Genomic DNA, 12,499 nt, shown 5'->3' on the forward strand with positions numbered 1-12,499 from the left:
TTATTGCATCTCATAGATGAGGAAACATACTTGACTGAAGTTAAGTAGTTTCCTCAAGCTTTCACTGCTAATGTGGGGCCAGGACTCGCGTTTGGCTTTCTTGCCTCTTAGCCCACTATTCTTTACCATCACAGTGATTTTGCGGTTTCATATTATGCTTGCAGACTGTTTTCCCCCAGTGTTTGTATTTGGCCACCATGGTGGGGCAGTGGTCATCCTCTGGGCTGGAGAGGTGAAGTGGGTGTGCTGGTGGAGCTGAACCTTTAGGTTGGTAGCCTAGGCTGCTCTTGGCAGCATAAGAGCAGAGTAACTGTGATGTGACTTCTCATTTTCCTTTCAACTTTATCCCCTCAGGCAATGCGCAGAGCCATCTCTAGGAATACGGCCATGCTCGTCTGTTCTGCCCCACAGTTCCCTCATGGTGTGATAGACCCTATCCCTGAAGTGGCCAAGGTATGTGGGAGAAAGGACTAGTAGGCAGGCAGATAGAGATTTTAGAGTAGAGTCTAATGGTGCCTTATAGGAAAGAAGAAAGTGATTTTGAGTTTAGATTGTAGCCCAGTGGTGGTGAATACCGGTCATCCACCCTGAGGTAAGCTGCACAGCTTTATGGAAGCCTCTGAAGGTGACTAGCTCGGGCTGTGGGAGAGGGATAACACACATTTAAACTGTACATTCTGCAGTGGTACTGACATTTTGATTCAGATCAGGAAATAATCTGCATTTAGGGGCATGCCTACCAGAGGGTGATCTTCACCCACTGTGCTGCCCCAGAGCACCCCTCCCTCCTTCCCAACCCTGCAGTTACTAGAGCAGGACACCACACACCTTCAAGCCTAAATCACAGTTCTGCTTATTTCTTGTATGATTTTGCAGTGAGTTGGAGGCCCTGCATATTTAAAATAGAAATCACATTTCAGGTGAATTATTTTAAAGGCTAACTATACTTGAAAGATGAGCTTTATTAAGAATGTCAAAAATAGAAAAAAAAAAAAAGAATGTCAAAAATAGCCAGGATTTTAAAACATAGTACATAATGCTCTGTGGTTATATCCCAGCTTTCCACCCATGTCTCGCAAAGCTTTTGTTATAGGGCTATAACTGATATTCTTTATGGTCTTTGGAACTAGCTGGCTGTCAAATACAAAATACCTCTTCATGTGGACGCTTGTCTGGGGGGCTTCCTCATCGTCTTCATGGAGAAAGCGGGATACCCGCTGGAGCAGCCGTTTGATTTCCGGGTGAAAGGCGTGACCAGCATTTCAGCTGATACTCATAAGGTGAGTGAAGAGAGAGACCACATGTTAATCAAAGTTGACAGTTGATTATTTTGACTATCATCAACAAAAGAAATCAGTCAAAGCCTCAGTGTCCCCCGTAAGTGTAAAATTAGATCTGGCTCTTTGCTCTTGCCAGGGCAGCTGATGGTTGTCACAAGGTAAAGTGATATGACAGGATATAGAGCTGGAGGTGATAAGCAGTAGTGGAAAGGAACCTATTATCTTTGTGTCATATGGCTAAGAGAATTTCTGTATCCAGTGACTATACGTAACCAGGACATACTAGTGTGGTGGCTCTTACACAAAGAAAGGATCCTGGACCCTTAACAGTTTTGGGGTTGGGGAAGAGGTGAGGTTGATACCAGAATTCCTAAGAGGAGGTATGTTAATGTTTCAGCCCCCATGCTCCTGGGGCTCCTGCACCTGAGGGACTGGAATTTATCAACAGAAGAGGCCTCTGGGAAAAGGGATGAACCCTTAGGAGCTCAGGAATGTTCGCCTTGCGAAGTTTGAAGTGTCCATGCCCGCTATCCCCAGAGGCAGAGTCTACGTCAGACAGCCCCATGCCCTCTTCTTACCATCTGTCCTTGTGCGGCTCAGGGAGTGAAATGAGTTCCGTCTTAGCTTCAGTGAGACTTCATTAGGAGGGCACGTTAGTCAAGTACATAGTTTATTTTAAAGCTGGATTAAGTAGCTTCTAGATTTTGAGCACCATGGTATTCTGAAGAGGAAAGTATACTAAGCAAAAAAGATGGAAAGTGAGTCAAACCATGATTTTAGTTGCTCCAAGTGACCTGAATTCCTTGCTTTCCTGGCTTCCAGTGGAAATTTACCTTCCAGGAAGTTTCAATCCTGACATACCACCCTGAGGTCCTGTTTTAAATAAGGAAAACTACATGCTGGATGAGAGGAGGCAAATCCATTAACTAGATAAGACATTGTTTTTCCTAGGCCTCAGATTCCTTAATCCTAAAATAGAGAATTTTAAACCCCATCCCTTTGGTTTCCTCTATTCTTTAGTAAGTTCTGAGTTGGAAATCTTAATGTGAGATGAAACTGTCAAGAGACCCTGATAGGTGAAGGGGAAATGCCTGGAGTCCTGGGGCGGGTCTGCACGCGAACCACTCACTCACCTGTCTGCTTCTCCCTGCAGTATGGCTACGCCCCCAAGGGCTCTTCCGTGCTCTTGTACTCTGACAAGAAGTACAGGAGCTATCAGTTCTTCGTTGCCACAGACTGGCAGGGCGGCATCTACGCTTCCCCAACCATTGCGGGCTCACGGCCTGGCGGCATCAGCGCAGCCTGTTGGGCCTCCTTGATGTACTTCGGTGAGAGCGGCTACGTTGAAGCTACCAAACAGATCATCAAAACCACTCGCTTCCTCAAGTCAGAGTACGTGTGCAAGGCTGGCATTCTGCCTTGTCTCTTGCGTTGTATGCACATAGGCTCAAGGCATCTGCCAGGCCAAGCACCACAGCTCCAGCACCTGTAGGCCCCTGAAGCTTAGGAGTGTGGTGCTGGCTGAGGAGAATAAGCTCCCTTGCTGTGCTGTGACTTGGGGTCACAGCCAGGCTTCCTCTGTAGGCCATCTTGTCTCCAAGGATGTCTTACCAACTGGCAGCTCTTACCAAGTGCTTAATGGTTAAGACTGTAGTTTTCAAACTTGAGGCTGAATCCTAATCACCTGGAGGGCTTGTTAAAAGGCAGACCACCAGGCCCCACTCCTAGTATTCTGACGCAGTAGGTGTGGAACAGGAATGTGAGGATTTGCATTTCTGAAAATGCCCAGTAGACACCAATGCTGCAGGTCTAAGAATCATACTTGTGGAATCATTAGAAGAAGAAAAGAATTGGAAGGGGTCGGGGAGGAAGGGGTGCTGAAATCTGGGTTGTTAAGGCAAAACCACGCTGCTGCTACTGCTAAGTCACTTCAGTCGTGTCCAACTCTGTGCGACCCCAGATACGGCAGCCCACTAGGCTCTGCCATCTCTGGGATTCTCCAGGCAAGAACACTGGAGTGGGTTGCCATTTCCTTCTCCACTAACGTCTCTTCTTCATGTGTTACCTGCTTGGTTCTGTGTGTTACCGAGGTTTGAACGAAAGTGGCCACTAGGCCTGGCTCGTTTGACCATGGCCCGTATATTGTCCTGATACACCCATCTGCTGAGAACTGCTGTACCATCTCCTGCTTCAGGGATTACATGGATGAGTTTTTAAGGAGAGATGGAGGGATCGTTTTTCTAGGATTAAAAAAAAAAAGTGCATTGTTTATTCCTCAGATACTCCTGTGGGAGGTGGGGGGATACATAATTTAGGAGTTGGGCAGACAGGTTAGGAGCCAAAAGTATTGGATCTAGTGGGGTTTGGGCCTTTAAGTGTTTGTAATATTTAGGAACTACCGATCTCAGTCTAGCCACCTGATTAGGAAACTCAAGTCCCCAAAGCTCAGATTGTTATAAGGGTGACATGAGATGATGGCCAGAAGTATGTGACTGAATTTCCTTTCTGTTCCCTTTGTTTAAGACTAGAAAATATCAAAGGCATCTTTGTCTTTGGGAATCCTCAGTTGTCAGTCATCGCTCTGGGCTCTCGTGATTTTGATATCTATCGACTATTCAACCTGATGAATGCCAAGGGCTGGAACTTGAATCAGCTGCAGTTCCCACCCAGGTGAGCTTGAAGACGCTTCCTTTGGTCTATGGCTGCTGAAGAACTTTGGCAGCAAGGTGACCTCAAGGATAGAGGGACTGCTAGCAGCACTTTCATGGCAACTGTAGTATCTGTAGATCGTCGGCCTTGCCGTTAGGAGTTACTCAGTTTCAAGAATAAGACTGTCAGCTTTAAACTGTGGCAAATGAGGTGGCAACCTCTTGAGACAGTGAGATTGTTACCCGCACCCTTGCTCTGGGCTCTGTTCTCTCTCTTACTCAGGTAATCAGAGGAATGGTGAGCTTAGAACCTTCCAGAGGGCCTCTAAATCATTTGGACCTGATACTGTCACCTTGCATATGCTTTTCTAGTCTTGCATGATGCCTGTAAATAAGCACTCCGCTGCAAGAGTAGGGGTCTCGGTGTCCTCCACGCAGCCCTGATGCTTTCACGTGTTGGTGCACTGCCAGTCCCATCCGGACTCCCTGTTCTCCTCTTCACAATCTTTTTGTACCCAGTCTCCCTCCAAAGGGAGTCAGAGTTTCTTTGCCCTGAAGTCCTTCAAGACCCCAGCCATATGGCCCTATCACCATGAGGTTTACCACCTAAGATAAGTGTCCTATAGTTGAAGGAACGCAGTGGACAGTTTGAGGGGAGGGGTGGCACAGAACAGCCAGCTGTATTCGACTTACCACGGTGGTTCTTGATCATGTTCAGGGCATGATGCCCTCATGCCAGCCTACAGTCAACAGTCTGGGTATTTAAGAGCCCTGATGCCTAGGACTGGGAGCAACTTGACTATGCTTATCATGAATAATAACATAAATAAGCAACCAATAAATTCCTGCATTTGGAGCTCCTTGATTTCAGAATGTTTTTCCCTCTTTGTCCCAGATTCATCTCACTTTGTCTTTCTTCTTCCGTAGCCTTCATTTCTGCATCACATTGGTACACACCCGCAAGCGGGTAGCCATACAGTTCCTTAAGGATATCCGGGAATCCGTCACTCAAATCATGAAGAATCCGAAAGCAAAGACCACAGGAATGGTAGGGACATTTGGGGTTTTTTTTTTTTTTTTTTTTTTCTGTGGAAGCTTAGGTGTTGGTGGTGGGTTTGAAAAAATCAGATGACCTCCAGTCTGTTCCTGCCTCTGCCCCTTATCCACAAACTTCTTTATTAATCAGAACTGATGGTCTCTGCTTACCCATTCCCAGGGATTTTTGGTCTCAAGTAAGGTATCTATAGATATAATAATAAGTGTTAACATGAAGGCAGGCAGTGGTAGTATTCCTTTAAAAAGAAAATCTTTACACAGGAAAGGCACTAAGCCAGTTTCCTCTGAAATTTTCTACACCAGATCCCACAGGCTAGTTCTTTAGGCAGAAGGGCAGACTGGCAAATGCCTATGACAAACATCTTACGCCAGCTATCTTTCTGGTGGAACTGCGCCTGGGATGGGAGTGGGGAGATGCGGGGAGGAGGAGCGCATGACCACAGCTTTCTATTTCCTTCAAACCCCTCATCACTAATGACATTCTTTGGATTTCCAGGGTGCGATCTATGGCATGGCCCAGGCTACCATCGACAGGAACCTGGTGGCGGAGTTGTCCTCCGTCTTCTTGGACAGCCTTTTCAGTACAGACACTACAACTCAGGGCAGCCAGATGAATGGCTCTCCGAAACCCCGCTGAGCTGAGACCCTCTGTAACCCCGAGGGGTGTCTGACCTTCAGAAGGTTCTCGGGGTGTGGGACAGGCCACGTGGTTTCAACATCTGGTCTTGCTCCATAGAGCACGACGCAGAGCACGAGACAGCTTGATCCTCAGGATTCTCATCCTTTGGTGGTTTTGAATGTGAAGACCTCAAAGGATCCCATGACGTAATTATTTTGTCCTTGTTCTAAATGTTCCCCTGGGAATTGTTTTAACCATTTCCTTCTCTAACCTCTCTTGCTGTCAACTTCACTTAATCACGGTGTGGCAGCTCTGACCTGTCCTGACTCCTTAGGGAAGCTGGGCTCCAGGTTACGATAGGAAAGGTGTACTTTGTTACCTCAGGCAGCTGGGCTAGTCAGACAGGAATTCTGTTCTGTATCTGGTGTTCCCCTAGGTGAGGGTGAGGTCCGCTCAAGCAGGAGGCTTTCCCAGCCCTAGTGTTCTCTCTTAGAGTCCCTTCTTTCACAGCTTATGCTTTCAAGGACACAGGTTGGCCAGCCATCATTCTGCTATGCGGGGCCAGCAGGGTCAGGCAAATCTGCTCAGTCCCCCAAGGCAGGGTCTGGAGTGGTTGCTGCTCCCCATCTGTGCTTGCGGTCCCCTTGTAGTACTTGGTTGCCATCACCTTCCGTTCCCAGTGGTTTGTTCCTCTTTGCATGGATTAGGACGAGAATGGTGTGGGTTCCAGAGAAGCTAGGACCTTCTGGCCCTGGTGCTGCCTCTTGGAGTACACCTGAGCCCTCTGCTGGGCCCCTGAAGACGGGAACCAGGCCTTTTTCTAGACTTCCCTGAGCATCAGCGCAGGACGAGCACCCAGAGTTAGCAGCAGTCCCTCCGCCCTGCTGCTCTAGCTGTCATGCACGTTTGTTTTTTGTTTGCCTGAAGGAACAGCTCAAAGCACCTTCACAAGTTGCCTTGACTTCCCCAGGGAGGGCGTGAGAGAGCCCCCAAGGCAAGGAAAATCCCTGTTAGTGTGTTCTTTCTGCCTCTCTCCCCTTCATTCAACTCCCAAAGGTACGACGGCAGTCAAGCCTCAGGTACTGGACGCTCCTCGGCCCTGGCTAGGATGAGAGAGACTCTGGAATAGGAAGACATCAAGTGTCACTTGAGGCCTAGGGCCTGGGATTCCTTCGTTAAGACCAGTTGCTCAGGGTGGCGCAGGAACAGGACCCAACCCTGCGCCCACTTCCTACCCTCTGCCCCTGGCACAGGGCCCTGATCTCAGTTGAGCCACTGTCCTACCCGCATGCCAACACACAATGTGCCTTCTTTCTCAACAGTGAGCAGTGCTGGGCTACTCCTGACCCAGGCCCGGAGGGAACTGAATCAGTCTTTGAGGTTTTTACCTGGGTAGGGTAAGTCAGGAGACACTTTCCTCTGTTCCACCACCCTTCTCAGGGACTCCTGAATACCCAGCCGCCTCCGGCTGGTGTCCTCTAGCCTTCTTCACTGGGAGTGCTGGCCTGGACTTCCCCCAGACTCCCTGGCACATTCGTCTAAGTGTTCTTTAGCACTGTGCTTCCTCCACAATAACTGACTGGCTGGCTGCGTCATTGCAGGGCTGGTGTGTTGTGTTTCATTCTGTCCTTGTAGGCTCCAGGAATGTGGGTATGTTTGTGTTAGAAGCAGAGCTCCTTTGGATAGGGGAGTCACATTCTCCCCCTGGTTGATGAATTGATGGGCACTGTGTGTGAACCATCCCTGGATCTCCAGTGCGTTCATCGTGTTGGAGGAATTCCAGGGACCCAGAACCACTCACAGGCACCTCTGTGGTTTGTCAGCTGCTAAAAACAAAGAAGCACATACCTGCAGAGTGTCCTGTTGCTTCCCATGTCTCCCCAGGACCTTCCTCTGTGGGCTGTGGTGTTTTCAAAGGGACCTGCTGTCGCCACTTTACGATCATGAGTGTTAGACTTAACACTTGTGGGCTTTCTGTTTTTTTACATATCTGTGTGCGTAAGTAGCATCTAGTCTGCAGAGGTAGATGGAATGTCTTCATGGTATCATGTTGCTTGCAGATGTCTCATTGGCCTCTGCAAAAACTGTACTCTTGTTTCTGGGTTAGAGGTTAAGTAGTTGCATGAATATACTGCCGTGTCACTTTTAATATGACCAGTTTTATACTTGGAAAATGGTACTTGCCTCTTTTAAATCTTTTCTGTCTTTAACCTCCCCCCTTTCCATCTCAAGGCTCCCTTCCTAATTGTAGCAATAATCTCTTAAGAAGCAACTAAGTAATAAAATGTCCCAAATCTTAATCATTGTGGACGGATGACTGCATTCATTTGTTTATTTAGGCATACAGGGGAGATAACCTGTATGGGTGGTGGTTGCTGCAAACTGGCTGCTGGTGAGAAAGTGCTCCTTTGTGGTGAGGTGGTTGTGTGTGCCCACTGATACTAGAACCAGGTCACAGCCATAGATGAGTGGCAGCTCTGCTCAGTTCCAAGCACTACCCTTGGTAGCTCCACCAGGAGTGGTGGTCACACCTGTTGAAAGGGAAGTCGGGAACTCACATCTCGAGTTCCTCAGAGCCAGTGTCCTGCCTTATGTTTTCAGTTGTCATCATGCGTATCTGCACACATCTTAATGATGGACTGGACTGTCTTGGGTGGTCCCTAGCTAGCTGGGCAGTATGGTTCCATCTTATGAAAGGACACTGACTTCAAACCCTGCATTTGGTTTGGGAGCTGACAGAACCCTTCAGATATCTGCAGAGGTAACCACTGGGCCTCTTGTTCCATTATGAACAGGAAGTAAGAAGTCTTTCTCAAGGATTATTTGGATTAGTTCTGTCCATCAGGTACCCTAGCTTTGCATTCTGGCTCTCAGCCCACTTGTACTTTGCCAGAATCAAGCTAAAGAATGCCACCTTTGCTATATAGTTTTCTGCCAAATGACTTGGTTCCTTGAGGACCTACTTGCTAGGGGTAAACTCTAGAGAAAGAAGGCCCAGGATATGATTAGAGGGAGGCATGGCACACCCAAGAGGTGGTGGTTTGATGCTTCTGCCTGCTCCATACAGCTGTGAGCTCCTTTGCCTTCTCTGTGGGTCTTACTAGCAACAGCCTGCTTTTACCTAGATCCAGTAGTGACAGAAGTAATGACAGAGGCCTGACTCGGTAGCCACCAGCTACAGCCTGTAAAAAATCAGCTGTTTGAGAGCCTTGTGAGTTGTCTGTTGTAATAGCCTTACTTTATCTTGTGCTTGCTTTTTTTTTCCATAATCTCTCCTTAACATCCTTGTCTATAATTTTAATTATTTGCATTAATTTTAGAATAAACATATTTATTTCTAAAAAGTGTTGTTTATGTCTTTGTACCACATAGAAGTGCTTCATATAACTGTAGTGACCTCCAGGCTGGTGTTTTTCAGCCTTTGATGCATGAGAGTAAGCAGAGACAAGAAGGTGACATAACACAGACTCAACATAACACAGTAGTCCATGACTACTGACTTGTGCTCTGATCCATAGTCATTAGGTCAAAGCACATTTAGAAGAGTTCAAGTCAGAAGTGAAGCGGATGTAGGACCACTGTCTGCACTTCATTGGTTTGATAGAGCACTCTGCTGAATAACTGAGAGGTCACTGAACAAACCAAAGAGGAAAGAAAAAATAGAAACAAGTGACAATGAAAACATGATGACCCAAAGCCTGTGGGACACCGCAAAAGCAGTTCTAAGAGGGAAGCTTATAACAATACAGTCTCATCTCAAGAAACAAGAAAAATCTCAAACAATCTAACCTTATACCTAAAGCAACCAGACAACTGCAACAACAGAGTTAGAAGGAATCATAAAGATCAGAGCAGAAATAAATGAAGTAGATACAAAGGAAACAGTTGCAAAGATCAGTAAAACTAAAAGTTGGTTCTTTGAGAAGGTAAACAAAATTGATAAACCTTTAGCCAGAATCAAGGGAAAAAGGGATGGCAAATAAGCACATAAAAAGTTGCTCAACATCACTTAATAGAGAAATCAAAACTACAATGAGGTATCACCTCACACCAGTCAGAATGGCCATCATCCAAAAACCTACAAGCCATAAATTGCTGGAGAGGACATGGAGAAAAGAGAACCCTCTGACATTGTTGGTGGGAATGGAAACTGATAGAGCCATTATGGAGATTCCTTAACTAGGAATAAATCTACCACATGATGCAGCACTTCCACTACTGGGCATATATCCTGAGAAAGCCACAATTCTAAGACACATGACCCTAATGTTCACTGCAGCACTATTTACAATAGCCAGGACATGGAAGCAATGTAGATGTCCATCTGCAGATGAATGGATAAAGAAGATGTGGTACATACATACAATGGAATATTAGGCACAAAAAAGAACAAATTTGAGTCAGTTCTATTGAGATGGATGAACCCAGCTCCTGTTTACAGAGAGTGAAGTAAGAGAAAAATATCATATATTAATGCACATATATGGAATCTAGAAAAATGGTTTTGTTGAATCTATTTGCAGGAAGGAATGGAGATGTACATGAAGAAAATGGACATGTGGACACAGTGGGGAAGAAGAGGGTAGGTTGAATTTGAGAAAGTAGCATCAACATATATACACTATCATGTGTAAAACAGATAACTGGTGAGAAGTTGCTATATAACACAGCTCACCCTGGTGCTTTGTGATGACCTAGATGGTGGGATGAGGGGAGAGAGGCTCAAGAGGAAGGGGATATGTGTATATTATGGCTGACTCACACTGTTGTGGAGCAGGAAATGGCAACCCACTCCGGTACTCTTGCCTGGAAAATCCCATAGACGGAGGAGCCTGGTAGGCTACAGTCCATGGGGTTGAGAAGAGTTGGACACGACCGAACGACTTCACTTTCACTTTTCACTTTCATGCATTGGAGAAGGAAATGGCAACCCACTCCAGTGTTCTTGCCTGGAGAATCCCAGGGATGGGGGAGCCTGGTGGGCTGCCGTCTATGGGGTCACACAGAGTCAGACACAACTAAGGCGACTTAGCAGCAACACACTGTTGTATGGCAGAAACCAATACAACATTGTAAAGCAATTTTTATCCAGTTAAAATTTTCTTTAAAAAATTAAAAAGGGAGAGGACTCAATAAAATTAGAAATAAATTACAACACCACAGAAGTACAGAGGATCGTAAGGGACTACTACTGTAAGCAACTATATGACAATAAAATAGACAACCTGGAAGAAATGGACAAATTCTTGGAAAGGCACTACTTTCCAAGACTCAACCAGGAAGAATTAGAAAATATAAAGAAACCGATCACAAGTAATGAAATTGAATCTGCAGTGAAAAATCTTCGAGCAAACAAAAGTTCAGGACCAGACAGATGGCTTCACAGGCGAATTCTATCAAACATTCAGAGAAGTGGTAAAACCTATCCTCCTCAAACTCTTCCAAAAAATTGCAGAGAGGGGAACACTCCTAAACACACTATGAGGCCACCATCACAGATACCAAAACCAAATGTATCACACACAAAAAAGAAAATTACAGACCATTTTCACTGGTGAACACAGATGCAAAACTCCTCAAAATAGTAGCAAACAGAATCCAACAATACATTAAAATGATCTTACACCATGATCAAGTGGGATTTATCCCAGGGATGAAGGGATTCTTCAATATATACAAAATCAATGTGATACACTATACTAACAAATATAAGAGTAAAAACCACACAGTCACCTCAATAGATACAAAAAAGGCTTTTGACAAAATTCAATACCCATTTATGATTAAAAAAAAAAATAAACTCCAGAAAAGGGCATAGAGAGAACCTATCTCAATATAATAAAGGCCATATATGACACACCCACAGCAAACATCATTCTCAGTGGTTAAAAACTGAAAGCATTTCCTCTAAGGTTAGGAACAAGACAGAGATGTCCACTGTGACCACTATTATTCAACCTAATTTTTGAAGTCCTAGCCATGGTAATCAGGGAAAAAAAAGAAGTTGGAAAAGAAGTAAAGCTGTCACTGTTTGCAGATGACATAATACTATTTATATACAAAATCCTAAAGATGCCACCAGAAAACTACAAGAGCTCATCAATGAATTTGGTAAAGTTGCAGGATACAAAATTAATGCACGGAAATCTCCTGCATTCCTATACACTAACAACAAACAAGATCAGAAAAAAATTATGGAAACACTCCCATCTGCCATCACAACAAAAAGAATGAGATACCTAGGAATAAACCTATCCAAGGAGGCAAAAAACCTGTACTCAGAAAACTAAAAAACGGATGAAAGAAAGATGACACAAACAGATGGAGAGATACAACCGTGTTCTTGGATGGGAAGACTCAATATTGTGAAAATGCCTGTCCTACCCAAAGCAATCTACACATACACTACAACCCTATCAAATTACCAACAGCATTTTTCACAGAATGGGAACAAAAAATTTTACACTTTGTATGGAAACACAAAATATCCCAAATAGCCAAAGCAATCTTGAGAAAGAAAAAGAGCTAGAGGAATCAGGCTCCCTGACTTCAGACTACTACAAAGCTACAGGAATCAAGACAGTATGGTATTGGCACAAATACCATACAGATCAATATGAAATAGAGATCAGTGGTATAGGACAGATAAACCCATGCATCATGGTCATCTCATCCAAGACAAAGGAGCAAAGAACATACAACAGAGAAAAGACAATCTTTTCCATAAGTGGTACTGGGAAAACTGGACAGCTATATGTAAAACAATGAAAATAGAACACTATCTATACATAAAAATAAACTCGAAATGGACTGAAGACCTAAATGTAAGGCCAGACACTACAAAGCTCTTACAGGAAAATACAGGAAAAATACTCTGATATAAATCACCTTTTTGG

General features: G+C 45.0%; 1 protein-coding gene across 5 annotated transcripts in view; it reads left to right on the forward strand.

The window, feature by feature from the left end:
• Positions 1 to 7,903, forward strand: part of SGPL1 (sphingosine-1-phosphate lyase 1) — a 53,382-nt gene extending 45,479 nt beyond the window's left edge. For all 5 annotated transcript variants that reach the window (XM_027531055.1, XM_027531057.1, XM_027531056.1 and 2 more), the window contains exons 10-15: positions 355 to 453; positions 1,131 to 1,280; positions 2,434 to 2,672; positions 3,804 to 3,950; positions 4,856 to 4,976; positions 5,481 to 7,903. In XM_027531055.1, coding sequence (XP_027386856.1) covers positions 355 to 453; positions 1,131 to 1,280; positions 2,434 to 2,672; positions 3,804 to 3,950; positions 4,856 to 4,976; positions 5,481 to 5,621 — 897 coding nt within the window. In that variant the 3' untranslated portion in view covers positions 5,622 to 7,903. The remainder of the gene's footprint in view (positions 1 to 354; positions 454 to 1,130; positions 1,281 to 2,433; positions 2,673 to 3,803; positions 3,951 to 4,855; positions 4,977 to 5,480) is intronic.
• The last annotated feature ends 4,596 nt before the right edge of the window (positions 7,904 to 12,499 follow it).

This window comes from Bos indicus x Bos taurus, chromosome 28 (genome assembly GCF_003369695.1).
Source record: "Bos indicus x Bos taurus breed Angus x Brahman F1 hybrid chromosome 28, Bos_hybrid_MaternalHap_v2.0, whole genome shotgun sequence".
Classification (NCBI taxonomy): Eukaryota; Metazoa; Chordata; class Mammalia; order Artiodactyla; family Bovidae; genus Bos; species Bos indicus x Bos taurus.